We start from the raw sequence: 17,051 nt of genomic DNA, 5'->3' as shown, positions 1-17,051 counted from the left end.
AATTGGCAAAGAAAATATGCAACTAATGTAAAAGAAGAGGATGTGGCATGAATATATTTAAATGTAATTTTACTCATTATGAAAAATGCAAATTATTACACAAATTAAAGATTGTTTACCTACTAAAACACAAATCGCTTTTATTATAGTGCTAGTTATAGATTTTGCTACCTATTAGATAGGAAAAGATTAAAAATAAAAAGAAATGAGGTAGAGGGAAAAGCCACATTTTATGTATTATAGAGAGTGTATAAATTTCTCTTTTGGAGGTTAATTTTTAAGATGGTAAAGGACAAAAATATGCATATCTGCTTAAATCAGCAATTGTACTTTTATTGCTTTATCTTAAAGGAAATAATCAGGAATATACAGAAGGATTTATTTATCATTATAATCATGGCATCCCATGGCACTCCACTACTCTTGCCTGGGAAATCCCATGACAGTAAAGCCTAGTGGGCTACAGTCCAGGGGGTTGCAAAAGACTCAGACATGACTCAGCAGCTAAAAACAACAAACAAGGAAAGAGACTGATTAAAGAAATGATGAAACTTATTCAGCACACTATGATGCAGTCATTAAAATCCTGCTACAAGAACATAAAGAATATTAGGCATATTTTTGTGTTCACTAAAAATGTGAAAGATATAAGCAAACATCAGAAGTGGCTCTCTGTGTGGTGGGATTACAGATCATTTTACTTGTTTGCTTTGTGTTTCTCTACATTGTCAAATTCTGTAATGTGACTATAAATCATTCTTACAATTAGAAAAGAACAAAACACTTTAAATGGAATGATAAAAGAGTTGCATTAGTTGAGTTTTTAATAGGAATGCTAAGATTAATGTTTAAAATAAAGCATTCTCTTGTCCATGTAGGTTTGGAAAAGGATTCTGGGTCATATATGTGGATATATGTTCTCATGGGTAATATGCTTCGTGGAATTGGGGAAACCCCTATTGGGCCCTTGGGGATTTCTTACATCGATGATTTTGCTGAAGAAGGACATTCTTCTTTGTATTTAGGTAATGTACAGAAAAGAGTAGATTTTATGGTTACTTTCCCTGGGTGTAACTTGAAATAACACTGCTCCTCAACTCAGTCTTTTATTTAATGAAAAGTTATTTGGAGAAATATATTAAGTAGTATTACTTTTAAAAATTTAATAAGAACCATGTATTATTGGCATTTGATAAAAATGTTTTATAATGTTTCTAGGTAATTTGCTTGCAGTAACAATGATTGGTCCAATCATTGGCTTTATACTGGTATCTCAGTTTTCTAAAATGTATGTGGATATTGGATACGTGGATCTGAGTAAGTACTCTCAGAACAAGGTAACATGATAATGCTTTTGAAGTACATGACAGCATTCTTCCAAATAAGTGAATTCATTCTTTCAGTGGCTTTTTGCAGACTAATCATCAAAAGTTACAAACAGGAAATGTGTTAATATGTATAATAAAAATAAAATACATCTCCTGTCAACATCAAGTGGTGCTAGTGGTAAGGAATCTGCCTGCCGGTGTGGGAGATGCAAGAGATGCTAGTTCAGTCCTTGGGTCAGGAAGATCCCTTGGAGTAAGAAATGGCAACCCATTCCAGTATTCTTGCCTGGAAAACTCCATAGACAGAGGAGCCTGGGGACCTACAGTCCATGGGGTCACAGAGTCTGACACAATTGAGCACACACATAGCTAGCTAAATCAAGCTTTCACAGCTAAGCACAAAATAAGAAAATTTAAGAAACTTAAGATGACTTCATCCAAAATAATTGCAAATTAATTGCAGGTCTCTCAGTAGGCCCTCTGATGTCACTTACCTGCATTTCTTAGAAAACCCTCTCTATCTACATAGTTTAAAGTCTCTTCTAAAATTTGACTCCTCTTCAGAGAAGCCTTACTTCACCATCTTCTACTGGCACTGAAAGATAAACACCCCTGTTGATCACCAAGAGCAGGTCTTTACTGTAGTCTTTATCACAATGAGCCACAAATATTTGTACACTGATATGCCATCTCACTATATTGTTATAAAGTAATTAGCATTTGGAAATAAGCAAATCAGATTTTCAAATCAGATTTGCACCAGGGCTACATAGAGTAGACCTCACAGTAGTCCAATGATAACCACAATCTTGCAAGTATTTTAATATAAAACTAAAATGTGGGCCTGATGGAATACATTATGTCTTCTATTTTGGATGTGTGAATCATATTCTATGTTTCTATTCATTCACTTCCAGGTTCATCATTGTTTTTACCACCAGGAACCTAGAAGTAAATGGTTATTAAAATCTTTGGAATGATAGTTTTGTAACCTCTTTTCTACAGTCAGAAATTACTACTCATAGTGTTTTAGATACATGGTAATCCCATTTCTACCACTGAAAGTCAAGACTTAATTACATCTTCTCTTAGTCAGTCATGGGTGTGATGTAAACATAATATGGCAAGCTCCAGTGCCAAAGGAACCAACAAGATAACAAGTGAATAAAGAGTGTTAAGTATGATGGTTAAACTTGTAAGAACTGGTGGTGGTGAACTACCCTCTGAACACACTTGAAAATGAATTTATTACTCAGGCTCAACCTATCCTTTTCATGCAGAAATCAGGATCCAGCATTGACAAAATCTACTGATTGGTTTTTAAGAAAATCTAGAAATCCAGATTTCCATTAGAATCTTCCAATTTTTATGATGGTGTGTGAAGCAACACTTCAGAAGGCTGTGTCTAGACAGGTTATGATCTCTCGTTCTTTTGTGTAGACCAGGGATAGAGCACACAAAAAAATGTTACCAAGGTGACATTTCTGACAGATGATGAATAAGTACTTGGCATATACATGGAGTCTCTGATTTTACCAATCATTTCTAAAGTCTACTAGAGTTGCTGATTATGAAATAATATGAACATGCAAATCAATTTTAAACTCAGATCTATGCATAGTTTAAAACCACTTCAGTAAACAGAATGAATAATTTACTTCTTTATATCAATTCAATGTTTTCTCATGTTAAGGAGTTTTTCTTATAGATCAAAGAGTAACAATACGATTCTTGTTCTTCAAATTTCTAGGGTGTGTTTGTGTGTGTGGTACTTCCTTATTAGAATGTTTACTTTATACTCACTGAAACAGCTCATTTATACCTGTTTAGATATAGCACATGGACTTCCCTGGTACTCAGAAGGTAAAGAATCTGCCTGCAATGCAAGAGACCCAGCTCGATCCTTGGGTCAGGAAGATCCCCTGGAGAAGGCAACCCACTCCAATATTGTTGCCTGAAAAATTCCATGGACAGAGCAGCCTGGCAGGCTATAGTCCATGGGATTGCAAAGAGTCGGACACAACTGAGTGACTGACACACACAAATATAGCACATACTTTAAGGGAAAATATTATTGAAATAAAATGATTAAATTTTCCCTAAAATTTTGAGTTCAGATTTTGAACTCGGAGTTTCAGTATGTATATATCTTCACCATTATCATCCCCTGTGCTGTCAAAGAGTTGGAAATGCAGGTTCTAGTGGGGAGGTGGGAGAACCTTACTATTAGCTCTGAGAATTTCTAGCAGACTGCTATAAGTTTCATTGCTGGTGATTTCTTGACCTCAGAAGATGATGCCAATATAAGTTTTCAGACAGTGAGGAGTCATGCCTTCCATATTGCCATCGTTGTAATGCTCAGTCATGTCCAACTCTGTGATCCCATAGACTTCAGTCGGCCAAGTTCCTGTGTCCATGAAATTTTCTAGGTAGGAATACTGGAGTGGGTTGCCATTTTCTACTCCATGGGAGCTTCCCAACCCAGGAATAGAACCTGCCATCTCTTGTGTCTCCTGCACTGGCAGTTGGATTCTTTCCACTGAGCCACCAAGGAATTCCAAAGTTGGCCCTTAAATAGTTTGCAGGCTTTAATTGTTCCACAAGGACAGCTGTTCAGTCATGTCAACACAAAAGCCATCAAGTTCACATAGACTCCATCAATGACAACAGTGTCGTGACTGATTCCTAGACAAGAGCAATCGTAAGATGTCTTTAAACGTTAGACTTACCCTTATTTCAAAAATGAAAATGTGTGAGAAAAAGAAAACATTGTCTCAGAGTGGATGAAACATCATTTACTTTCTTCATCTATGAAGTACAGCAATTATTACCAATATTTCCCCAAAATTATTGCACTTCAAAATGATTTTTGACTGGCTTCTTCTAATTCTTTATTCTAGGCACTATCAGAATAACTCCTAAGGACTCTCGTTGGGTTGGTGCTTGGTGGCTTGGTTTCCTTGCGGCTGGACTAATAGCCATTATTTCTTCTATACCATTCTTTTTCTTGCCCAAAACTTTGAATAAACCAAATAAAGAAAAAAAAGCTTCAGCATCCTCAGTATCTTTGCCTATGAAAAATGAAGAAAAGAGTCAAATGGCTAGTTTGACCAAGACTGGACAAAATGTTACTGACACTGTAACTGGTAAGTATTTCACATTTATAGTCAGTTTGGAGTTGTTAATCCCAGTGAAAGAGAGAGAGAAATATTCCAAAATAACGTCATACTCAAGTCATCTAAAGTGAGTGTTCTTCTGTACTAAATTTGGCTGGATTAGTCTTCTAAGATTCCTACTAAAAAACTTCATAATATTTTCTGAACACATATCAGCTCTGTAGAGAAGAGGATTCGCTTGTGGTCTTTAGCAGGGAGAAACCAGTTAAAGGTTAAAAAACTATCTATTATTAATAAACCAAAGAGTATATAGTCATTTCCAAATTATATAGTGCAAATTATGAGTTAAAAGGACTCTCTCTCTTTTCCTTTCTTGCTTTCTCTCTCGCTTCCTTCCTTCCTTTCTCTCTTTTCCTTCTTTCCCTTCTTTATTTCCCTCCCTCCCTTCCTTTCTTTTGCTTCACAAATGGTACCAGGAATCATATTATGCCCTGATAATAGAGTATTGCCTCTGCTTTTCAAGTATTTAAGTAAAGTGAGGTTGTAACAAGAAGAATATAGACAACAGCCATATAGTGCCTATATAAGGAATTCTGAGTGCCTATAAATTGGGCAACTTTATACTTAGGTGGAGACATGGAGTATGCAGAAGGAAATCAGATCAAGTTTCTTTCTAGATAATTAGAGTAAGATTGTCTTCTTGGTACTTATATAGAAAATATTGCATACCTAAATATTCAAAAATGAAGTAGAAACAAGAGTAGTAGCAAAGAGTATTGGAGTCAGTCATATGAATAAGAATCCTCCATAGCACAGGATAGTGATTTTCCTTTCCAACATAAACTGCCAAAGACTAATAGAGAACAACTTAGGAGCACTAATCTGTGATTGATCCAGCAGCAGTCAGAGCAAGATGGTTGAAACAATGAGATGTTAACAGTGCAGTTTTCAGATCACACAGCCATAGTGGAGCAGTAAGAGTCAAAGCAGAGCAACACCTGAACCCTTGGCAACCTTTCAAGTTAACGCTGAAGTGACATTAGAGATTGTTAGTGTAGCCCAAGCTCTCCCTCTGGTTAGCTCTTCCATCTACTCCTTTTATTGTTACTTTCTCCTCTCCATCGCCCTAATCTGAAAGCAGTGGTGTTACTTGTATGGGCTCATGAGAGATTTAATTTTTCGACTACATTGGTGACTTGAAATTGGCCAAATGGGAGAAGTTACCACCACTTACTACCAAAATTGGGAAATACTCAAATCAGGCATTGTGCTCCCAAGAATCAGTTGTTAAACATTTACCAGCACATCACTGAAGAGCTTTTTGAAATTAATATGCACAATAAAAATAGCGTCGCATTGAATTTTCATCCAATTTATGCTATTTTCATACTGCAGCAAATTAAATCCATTAAAAGTAGTTGATTATTTAAACCTGTAAGGAACATGGTTGACTGTAAGCCCAGAAAGAATGGGGAGGATAATGAAAATACAAAATTAGAACAATTCTTAATATCATCTATATTATCAACTGTGTTTGCAAGATAGTGACCAATATAAGATAGCAAAGAGCTCCCGCACTCGCCCTGGATCCCTGCTCCGGCCGGCTGCGCCAGCCCTTATCCCCTACCCCGTGTTGACCCGCGCGTCCTGAGCACCCGGGCGACACCATGTTGGGCATGATCAAGAACTCGCTGTTCGGGAGCGTAGAGACTTGGCCTTGGCAGGTCCTGAGCAAAGGGAGCAAGGGAGATGTCTTCTATGAGGAGAGGGCCTGTGAAGGCGGGAAGTTTGCCACAGTGGAAGTGACAGATAAGCCTGTGGATGAGGCTCTGAGGGAGGCAATGCCCAAAGTCATGAAGTATGTGGGAGGCTCCAATGATAAGGGACTCGGAATGGGGATGACAGTTCCTATTTCCTTTGCTGTGTTCCCCAGTGACGATGGGGACCTACAGAAGAAATTAAAAGTCTGGTTCCGGATTCCAAACAAGTTTCAAAGCGACCCGCCAGCTCCCAGAGATGACAGCATTAAGATCGAAGACAGGGAAGGCATCACTGTCTATTCCATGCAGTTTGGTGGTTATGCTAAGGCAGCTGATTACGCTGCCCAAGCCGCCCAGCTGCGGTCAGCCCTGGAGAGCACAGCCAAGTACCAGACTGACTTCTACTTCTGCACCGGGTATGACCCTCCCATGAAGCCCTACGGACGTCGCAACGAGGTCTGGCTGGTGAAGAGCAGTGAATGAGTCACCGGCTGTGCCCCAAGCTCCGCGGGGGTCTGCATCTGTGCCCACTTCCCCTGGGAGGAAGCAACGCCCCCTTGCCGCTCCAGCAGAACCAGCTTCCCTTCAGAGCCAGTCACTGCCAATTTCCTGAGATAAGCACGGTCCAGATGCTGAGGCTCTGTTTCTCTTGGTGGGAAATAATGTACCCACGATACACATGCGTCCTTCTAATTGACTTATAGACAATTCAGTGGTAGGCCAGAAAAACCCAGCAGCATTTTTCCAGCTCTCTGGATCCCCTAAAAACAGATTTTTACAAATCATGAAAACTGTATTTTTATTAATCCACGAAGAAGTGTGATTTACGCGTGATCTTTCATATGTAATTCTTAGAAGAGCTTTCTTTAAAAAGAAGCCCAAAATAAAGATCTTTGACTTTAAACAGCTGAAACAAAACAAAACAAAAAAAAAGATAGCAAAGAGGTCCTTCATATGTGCTACTAGGAACAGGTGAAATAACTAAGAAGTTTTAGTCAGAAAAAATATGCATCTAATTTGAACAGAAATAAGACTAATTGATTAGAAAGAAATAAAGCTTTCAGTTCATTAAAGAAACAATTTGTAAACATGGAGAATCGACCAAAAATGGAGCAATTTCTTTCTGAAATAATCAGCTTAATGTCACTTGAGTTGTTTATTGATCCAGTTATTGAGGTTACATAATGGATCATGATTATGTAGAAGTACAAATGATGTCCAAGTTCTCAGTCACCTCAAAAATTCAAGGATTTGGTGAACCTATATGTCTTATTTCTTTTGATCAAATATCACAACTCACATAGAATGCCTCACAAGCCAATGGTTCTTCCTGATTGGGGAGTCTCATGGAGCACAGTTTAGCATTTTGACCTAATAATTTTAAATATTATTTATCCCTGCTATAAATTTCCATACATCTTCTTCTTTCCTCTTCTATGTCCTTTGCCCTAATCTTTTTTCTTATTATTATAAGCAGATGAAGCTATTTCTTAATTACCATTGAATAGAAGGTTTGATTCTGACCATGTTTGATGGAAACCTTTAGAGTTGTACAGCACAAGATCTTTCAAAGTCCATACCATCCATTTCTCAAGAATGATATCTGGTTCGGTCTTGCTAAACTTTGATACTTTTCCACTGTTTTTCTAAGTAGTTCTTTTCACTTTAACTCCCATTGCAGCTGGTTAACCTGGTGATCATAGACTGAAATCACATAATTCTTGCTAGGTACAGAAATTATGGATTTGTTGCACTCCTGTCTGTAGGCACGGCTTTTTGCCTACTGTTGTCATAATGTCATTTGAGACACAATATCTCTTTAATAAAGGTGATTGCTATTACTGCCAGAATTATTGAGGCAGTATTTTATGGTAGAAACTATATACCAGAAAAAGAGTTTTGAGTCCTGGTACTAAATTAACCTTTATGATTTTTGAACCTTAGTATTCTATTTTTGTGAGCTTTGGGTTCATACTATTTTTAAGGTAAATTTCTACTTAATAATTATATTATTAATATAATCATTATACTATTAAATGCTAATAAATAAGAGACATTTCATTAGCTTTTGTTCCTTCAGTGCCTAGCATATTACATGGTACCCAATCAAAACCCAAATATTTGTTAAATAAATGAATAAATGAACTAATATGGATGCAGGTATGGTAGAGTGCTATTAGTCAAATATGAGGTGAATAAGCAAGTTGCTATAACAAACAGCATGAATGCTTGATCCCATTTTGGAATAAAATGAACAAAATAAATAGTTCATTTTATTTAGTTTATTCATAAAAATATGAATGTACATATGGAAAGAATGGAAGTAATATATTTTAAGAAAACTGCTGGCAGTAGAATTGCAGATTACTCTGACTTTTTGTGCTACATACTTATGGAATTTTAAGTCAAATTAATTATATTTACCAGATTAAGATATTAATGTATATTTAAGCTGCATTATATTTTCTTTCTTTTGATGTTTTTATAGGTTTCCTCCAGTCCTTGAAAAGCATCCTTACCAATCCCTTGTATGTTTTAACATTATTTTTGACACTGCTACAAGCCAGCAGCCATATTGGTTCTATTACTTATGTGTTCAAATACGTAGAGCAGCAGTATGGCAATTCAGCATCTGAGACGAGCATTTTGCTTGGTAAGACCCATTGTTTATGTTTGCTTTATAAATGATAAACTACTGAGTAAATGAGTTCCAAGTGATATTTTGTTGTGAAGGCAATTTCCTGTTTTATTAAACATAGTTTTCTTTTTTTCAAATTTTATCGGCTCCATCCATCTTGTGATATTACCATTGTTCTGCCTTTGAAGTTGCATGTCATGTTATTTTTTATAATATTATTCCTTTATTTATTGGCTGTGCTGGGTCATTGTTGCAAGGACCTTCTCTAGTTGTGGTGAGCAGGGGCTACTCTTCATGGCAGTGTGCGGGCTTCTCATTGTGGTGACTTCTCTTGATGTGGAGCACCGGCTCTGTGGAGTGCAGGCTCCAGTAGTTGCAGCACACAGGCTCAGTAGCTGTGGTTCCTGGGCTCCAGAGCACAGGCTCAATTATTGTGCGGTCAGTTCAATTCAGTCGCTCAGTCATGTCCGACTCTTTGCGACCCCATGAATAGCAGCACGCCAGGCCTCCCTGTCCAACACCAACTCCCGGAGTTCACTCACACTCACGTCCATTGAGTCGGTGATGCCATCCAGCCATCTCATCCTCTGTCGTCCCCTTCTCCTCCTGCCCCCAATCCCTCCCAGCATCAGAGTCTTTTCCAATGAGTCAACTCTTCGCATGAGGTGGCCAAAGTATTGGAGTTTCAGCTTTAGCATCATTCCTTCCAAAGAACACCCAGGGCTGATCTCCTTTAGAATGGACTGGTTGGATCTCCTTGCAGTCCAAGGGACTCTCAAGAGTCTTCTCCAACACCACAGTTCAAAAGCATCAATTCTTCGGCACTCAGCCTTCTTCACAGTCCAACTCTCACATCCATACATGACCACAGGAAAAACCATAGCCTTGACTAGACGGACCTTTGTTGGCAAAGTAATGTCTCTGCTTTTGAATATGCTATCTAGGTTGGTCATAACTTTCCTTCCAAGGAGTAAGTGTCTTTTAATTTCATGGCTGCAATCACCATCTACAGTGATTCTGGAGAACTGAAAACTATAAATTTAACTCCTAATAAGGTTCTCAGCCTAATTTTTTTGTTAAAAGAGTCTTCATCTTTAACAAATCTTGCAGGACTATGAAATGAAAGTTATAAGGGGAATCAGTTATTCGTGACACCACATACAGGCCTGTTTATCACCTCAGGGCATATGTGTGTTTAGATTAATAAAGAAGAGATATTAATTTAAGTATTCAAATCTAAAGTAGTGGGAAAATTTATAGTAAGTTTTTAAGGATAGGAAATCCTCATTTTAAAGAAATATATAGGATTTAGGTGATAGGATAAAAAGTCTCAGAGTCAGGAAGAAGATACTTTGTTGTAGTTTTCCAGGAAGAGAACAAAAAGTACGTTATAGAAACAATATGTTAGATATACAAATATTCTCAGTCACTGACTTTTGCTACTGGGAAGCTAAACCTTTAGCATTGGCAGGGAGAAATTATTTTTGTCTCTTCCACATGGTACCCTAGTCCCCTACCTTCATCCTACACTGTGAGTCTTCTGTTTAAGAAATAACAAGATTGGGTTAATTTGGTTGATAGATAGCATTTCACACATAAAGACATTCGGGATAACCATATTAATATAATTACATAATTACGTTTTTTTTCTCTTCTAGGATTCATATCCATACCATCTTTGGCAGCTGGAATGTTTACAGGAGGATTTATTGTTAAAAAGTTCAAGTTTACCTTGGTTGGAATTGCCAAATTTTCACTTTGTGCCCATATGACGTCCTTCCTATTTCATCTAATAAATTTTGCACTAATCTGTGAAAACAAATCAGTCGCCGGACTAACCCTGACCTATGATGGGTTTGTATATATCAATATATCAGTTGCGCAATATGTACGCTATTTAATGTAAGAGAATGTAAGAAAAGCAAGGCAGATACCAATCTTTACTAAACTTTAAGCTGAGAGGACTGTCAATTTATAAATTCTTATAACATTTCTTAAGATCTCAAAAGATTCATTTCTTAAAATCCGTTTTTTCCCTCCTTAAAGAAAAGTTATAACTAACAAATCATTGTTAATCAACTGTACTCCAATATAAAATAAAATTCTTTAAAAAAAAATAGACACATAAAAGAAAATCTACATAGTCTGTAATAGTAATAGTTATTACTTATGGGGTGTTTACAATGAATGATAGGTGCTTTTGTCACTATTTTATAGATAAGAAGAGCAAAACTTAGAGAGAGTCACAGATTATATGATTCTGACTCAAATCTGAAGGTTTTGACTCCAAAACTCTTAGTCCTAACTACTACAGTCTTGGATGACTCATGAGAGAAACATAAATGACATTTTCCAAAAGTGACTGAAAAATCTTTATCTGCAGTTAATTTTGATGTTTAACAATTATCTTTATAAGAAAACTCTTATATTGTGCCGAGTTCTCCTCTTATGCAAACCTATTATGTTTTCTGGTATTATCTTTATTAGCACTAGAATTGATATTCTATACATATAATAGCATATTAAGCCTAGAAAACTTCTACTTTTCATTATTATCACGCATTGTGCAGTAGAGCTAGTACTACAGTGAAAAGTGAAAATGTTAGTTGTGTCCAACTCTTTGTGACCCCATAAACCCTAGCCCACCAGGTTCCTCTGTCCATGGAATTTTCCAGGCAAGAATACTGGAGTGGATTGCCATTCCATTCTCCAAGGGCTCTTCCCAACCCAGGGATCAAACCTGGGTCTCCCGACTTGAAGGTAGATTCTTTACCATTTGAGCCACCAGGAACTGTGGTCTCTACCCCAAATCAAGGGCAAGCTTCCTGTGCAGCTTTCTTTGTTTGTTTATTGTGGTAAACATCACATAGCGTAAAACACACTATTTTAACCATATTTAGCTGTACAGTTCAGTGCCTACTAAGTACATTCATATTTCTATACAAATCTCACCAAAATCCATCTCCTGAATTTTTAACCTTCCTAAACTGAAACGCTGTCCCCATTAAACACTACTTCCCCATTGCCTCTCCCCATGCTCTCCACCCCAAACCTCTGGCCCCTACTAATGTACTTTCTAATTCTATGAAGATTTATTGTCATCTCCTGAATATAACCAACAATTTTGGTTTAGGAAAGTTCACATCAAGTAACAAGCAAAGATCCCTGGATCATAGTTTAGTAACCATGGTTCTTAGCACTGCTTATTGTTGGCTTTGAGCTTTTAAACTCTGGATCTTATAAGGTGTCCATTTGAACCTGTTGAATCTTCCCACATTCACTTAACATCATCTTATTCTCAGAGGCTCGCCAACTTAATCTTGAATTATCTCCCCACTCTGTCCTCGTCCTCTTTGTTGTTGAATATTCCTATCAACTATCACTCACTCTGGTTAATCAAAATACAGAGTACCTAGAACATTGAACTTTAGGGGGGAAAGAACCCTGGAGATTAAACAACCCAACCCTCTTATATCCTCTTCCTTTTCTAGTTGAGACCTGGAGAAACTTTGACTTGTTTGAAAACAATCAGTGACTCCAGAATGATGCTACTTCACATATCACAAGTATATAGGTTTTAACCTAAAGTCAGGCCCCTGAAAACAGTACAATAACAGTGCTGTCTAGTCAAAGAAGGCAGCTAGACTTCTATGTGACTTTTAATTCAGTAAAATTGCACTAAGTGCCTCCTTAAAGATCAAGGTTTACAGGCTATATCAGTGCCCTCATGAAACTCATCCTCTAGTGATGACTATTAACAGAATGTATATATGCAGCATTTATGAAATGCTAGTCACTGGGGTAAATTTTTAAAGTATGACTTAGTGCAGAGGTTCTCAGAATGTGGTCTGAGAACCTATAGACTTTATCAGAGGGCCAACAAATTCTAAACTATTTTTATACTAATACAAGATAGTGTTTTCCTTTTTTAATTTATTTATTTTAATTAGAGGCTAATTACTTTACAGTATTGTATTGGTTTTGCCATACATCAACATGAATCCGCCACGGGTGTTCACGTCTTCCCAATCTTGAACCCCACTCCCACCTCCCTCCCCATACCATCCTTCTGGGTCATCCCAGTGCACCAGCCCCAAGCATCCTGTATCCTGCATCAAACCTGGACTGGCGATTCATTTCTTACATGATATTATACATGTTTCAATGCCATTCTCCCAAATCATCCCCCACCCTCCCTCTCCCACAGAGTCCAAAAGACTGTTCTATACATCTGTGTCTCTTTTGCTGTCTCGCATACAGTGTTTTCCTTTTTCATTTTCTCATGAGTATCTAGTGATATTTTCTTTTTTTTTAATCTTATATTGGAGTATACTTGATTAACAATGTTGTGTTAGTTTCAGGTGTACAGCAAAGTGATTCAGTTATACATATACATGTGTTTATTCTTTTCAAAATTCTTTTCCCATTTAGGATATTACAGGGTGATGAACAGAGTTTCCAGCGCTTCTATAGTGATATTTTCTAAGGCTACAAGATATGTGACAATAATATCAGTCTGATGGCTAAGGATGTGTGCACTTGTGCATTCTCATGTATTAATTTTTTACTGCTATTAATCTCTAGTGTGTGTGTGTATATATATATATGTGTATATATATATATATATATATCACTAAATAGAACCCACTTGAAGAAAAAATCTTTAGGATCCTCAATACTTTTCAAGAGTGAAAACGCTGCTGAAAACAGAAAGTTTGAGAACAGCTAAACTAATACTTTTCCAAAACAAATTTTGATGAGGATTTATGACTTACAAATGGCAAAACTGATTTTAGAAAGTGAAGCCACATTGTGACGAGGTGGCAGACCTAATGGGAGCCCAGGACTGTCTAATTGAAACATCTGGACTGGGTTATTAATCATTATGCTAAAGTACTCCCCATCTGTTATATGTCTCCAAGCGGGATTAGACATTAGATGCTTTTAGTAAAATTATTGATTACAGAATTTCTGAGTCTACCTTTTTCTTTCTTTGTGAAAGTTATTTTCTCATTCAAAGATAATTTATCAAGATTTTTACCAAAAACAAGAATTTTTTTAATCTGTAGTCAGAAAATTAACTGTGCAAATAGTTTGTTTTATAAATATAGCCATAAGATTATATTTCATAAGCACAACTATGTTCTACAGTAAATTATTATAAAATTTGTTGTAGTTTCTTATGAAGCTTTTCTAGTCTCTCTCAATTGATTATATTGCTCTTGATTTAAAAAAATGATCCTTAAGTATTCTCCTTTGTCCATGTTGAATTATTTTCTTCTGTAGTTAAAGTATAGATTTTAAAATTCAAACTAGTTGAGTAACATTCACAGATTCATGGGACTTTACAGTGAGCTGGGAAGAACCTTAGCTAATGCCATGACCCTACTGAACAGAATCATTTTCAGAAAAATGAAGTGATTTTTTTAATAGCCTCATAAAGACCTACCCTCTTTGGTCTCTTCTTTATGTTTTAATTTTTCTACATAATAAATAGTGTCCGGATAGTGATAAAAGGTGAGAAAATTAATAAGCACCAAAAATAAACTTTGTCATTTTGGAAAAGCAAAATTTCTCTAATTTAAAGATAACACTTTCCATTATTCCTCCTCTCCTCTTCCTCTCTCATCCTTTCCCTTTCCTTCTCTTTTTCTCCTCCTCATCTTTTTTTCCTCTTTCCCCTTCTTTCTCTCTTCTCTCTCTGATACATGTCTATCATATATTTCCAGAAATACTCCAGTGGCATCGCATGTAAATGTACCACTTTCTTATTGCAACTCAGACTGCAATTGTGACCCAACTCAATGGGAACCACTCTGTGGGAGCAATGGAATAACTTACATGTCACCTTGTTTAGCAGGATGTACATCTTCAAGTGGCAGCAAAAAGTCTATTGTGAGTATTAGTTTTTACTTTCTTCTCCTTAATCAAAGTTGCAGATTTAATGTAACTTATTAAACTTTGATAATGATGTGTCAGATATTTTTACAACTAAGGTCCCCAGCAAAGAGATAGAAAAAGATTCCCCTTATTGCTTGTCATTGTGATGGCTGTAATATGTAAACAAAGCCCCACATAAAATCCTGCCTGAGACACAATAGGTTTTTCTTGGCTTGAATTCTCAGAATACTCCCACTTTTTCTTCTTGTGTTTATAAGACTATGGCCTTTTGAAATTTAAGAACACTTAGATCTTTAGAAAGCACTTCATTTGAGTAAAGGATATGATTTCCATTCGGTTGGAGGTACTCAACCCTTCAAATGCTAAGCGGAAGTCTTGAGCCAATCCCTTGTCAAGGTAGATGAACAGCCATTTATGTGCTGTCTTGCACATAGATTCTAGAGATCTTATCTCTAAGCTCAATATCCTTCGACTTCCCAAGAAATTGATTAAGGCTTCCTCCTCACTTGAAAATCCTATGGGTGGAGGAGCCTGTTAGGCTGCCGTCCAAGGGGTCATGAAGAACGACAGAGCGACTTCACTTTCACTTTTCACTTTCATGCACTGGAGAAGGAAATGGCAACCCACTCCAGTGTTCTTGCCTGGAGAATCTCAGGGACAGGGGAGCCTGGTGGGCTGCCGTCTATGGGGTCGCACAGAGTCGGATATGACTGAGGCGACTTAGCAGCAGCAGCAACTCACTTGACTGTCCAATTTTTGACTTCTAATTTTGACTTTTTTTTCAAAACTGGCACTTCTCCTATCCAAGGTAACAATATTCTGCTTACCTATTGCTAACATCTCCCATAGGAATGCCATTGCCTTCTTCACTAAAAATATCCCCTTCCATGCAAATTATGAGTTCTTCCCTCGGTAACTTCCAACAGCTGGGCATCATCCATGGTGTTATCCATTCCACTTCCAATCCACTGAATATCTCATTTCCTGGGCCATTTTCCTATCACCAGTGTTAGCAATATCATCCAATATGATCATTGCTCTCTACCACATCCTTTTGTCTTTGCTTTTCAAATTTTTTCCATCGTTTTTCTTGCTCATAGTCATGTTAATTGCATAAATGAATGGTACCAAGGACTTTGAAGAACCTAGGTTCTTTGAAGCTGAAACATAAATTTGCACTAAAATTCCCCAAAGACTATACGTAAAAAAAAACACATCTCATATTTATGGCTATAGTTAGTGCCTTTCACTAAGACTGCCCTTTTAATACATTGTTCCACCATGTCCATGCGTGAAGGGCTGGAAGCGACATGATGTTAGAATCCTAAAGAGAGCTCTGTCTACTATGAAAACATCTTAAAACTAGCAATGATTTTATCATTTGGGGACCACCGGGGAGTGTCTTTTACCAAATTCTTAGTAATATGTCATCCCTTCTTAATCACTCAAAATAATGTTCTTTGTACCTAAGTTTGGTTTTATTGACCATTGGACTTGCTATATAAAGAGCTTCTCCATACTACACTTAGTGAAAAGGTAAAACTCGGTCATCAAATAAGTATGAATTCAAATTCTTCCTCAGTTCCTCCCTCAGTATTTTGTCTTTGGCATTAACGGGTTCAAACTTCCCTTAAACATTGGTTTAGCTTAGACTCAGAAAAGAATTTATTAAAGCCATCTAGCCCCATAAATTGCCTGCTGAAGTAAGTCTCTAAAATCATTTGTTCCTAAATTTTCTCCTGCTGAGCCCTAACTTTTAGGGTATTTTGCTGTGCTGAACCTCTTGGGTAATGGCATTATTTATCCTATAATCTGTCACTATGCAATCGAATGGTGTGTTTGCTGGCCAAAGCATAATTCTAGCATCTCTGCCTGGTTCCTTTTGCCTTGACCTCTGCTATGGTCTGGTGGGTGGACTTAGTCCTGGGTTTGGCCCCTCCCAAACTACCATATTTTCTGGATTCACTAGACAATTCCTACCCAGGGATCGTCCCACATCATAGAAATTGCTAAAGAGAGTAAGTAAGTGTGCTATAGAAAATAAAAGTGAGTAGTAGAGAAATATTCTAAACTTTCATATTAATGAGAAAATTATTTACAGAGTTCTAGACATTACTTTTTTATACTCTTTCCTAATTTTTAATTTAGGGATAACTGAAAAGTATTAACTTTTAATATTTTATTAAAAATATTTTTTTATCTAGAAAGGAATCCAGAAAACTATTATGCCTTTCAATACTTAACATTGTTAGAATATTTTCTTTAAAACTGTAAATATTTTAGCTTAAATGAGTGAGATGTCTTTAAA

General features: G+C 36.8%; 2 protein-coding genes across 3 annotated transcripts in view; both read left to right on the top strand.

The window, feature by feature from the left end:
* Positions 1–17,051, top strand: part of SLCO1B3 (solute carrier organic anion transporter family member 1B3) — a 72,192-nt gene that overhangs the window by 45,863 nt on the left and 9,278 nt on the right. For both annotated transcript variants that reach the window (XM_005206931.5, NM_205804.2), the window contains 6 exon segments: positions 879–1,025; positions 1,219–1,317; positions 4,229–4,474; positions 8,693–8,857; positions 10,501–10,696; positions 14,572–14,737. In XM_005206931.5, coding sequence (XP_005206988.1) covers positions 879–1,025; positions 1,219–1,317; positions 4,229–4,474; positions 8,693–8,857; positions 10,501–10,696; positions 14,572–14,737 — 1,019 coding nt within the window.
* Positions 6,083–7,108, top strand: LOC101905711 (heme-binding protein 1). The gene has a single exon (XM_010805440.4). The coding sequence runs from the start codon at positions 6,112–6,114 to the stop codon at positions 6,685–6,687; it is 576 nt and encodes a 191-aa protein (XP_010803742.1). The 5' UTR covers positions 6,083–6,111; the 3' UTR covers positions 6,688–7,108.

The sequence above is a fragment of the Bos taurus genome, chromosome 5 (assembly GCF_002263795.3).
Source record: "Bos taurus isolate L1 Dominette 01449 registration number 42190680 breed Hereford chromosome 5, ARS-UCD2.0, whole genome shotgun sequence".
NCBI classification, from domain to species: domain Eukaryota; kingdom Metazoa; phylum Chordata; class Mammalia; order Artiodactyla; family Bovidae; genus Bos; species Bos taurus.
Note: the sequence above shows the minus strand (reverse complement) of the source record. Positions and strands in the feature narration are given on the sequence as shown.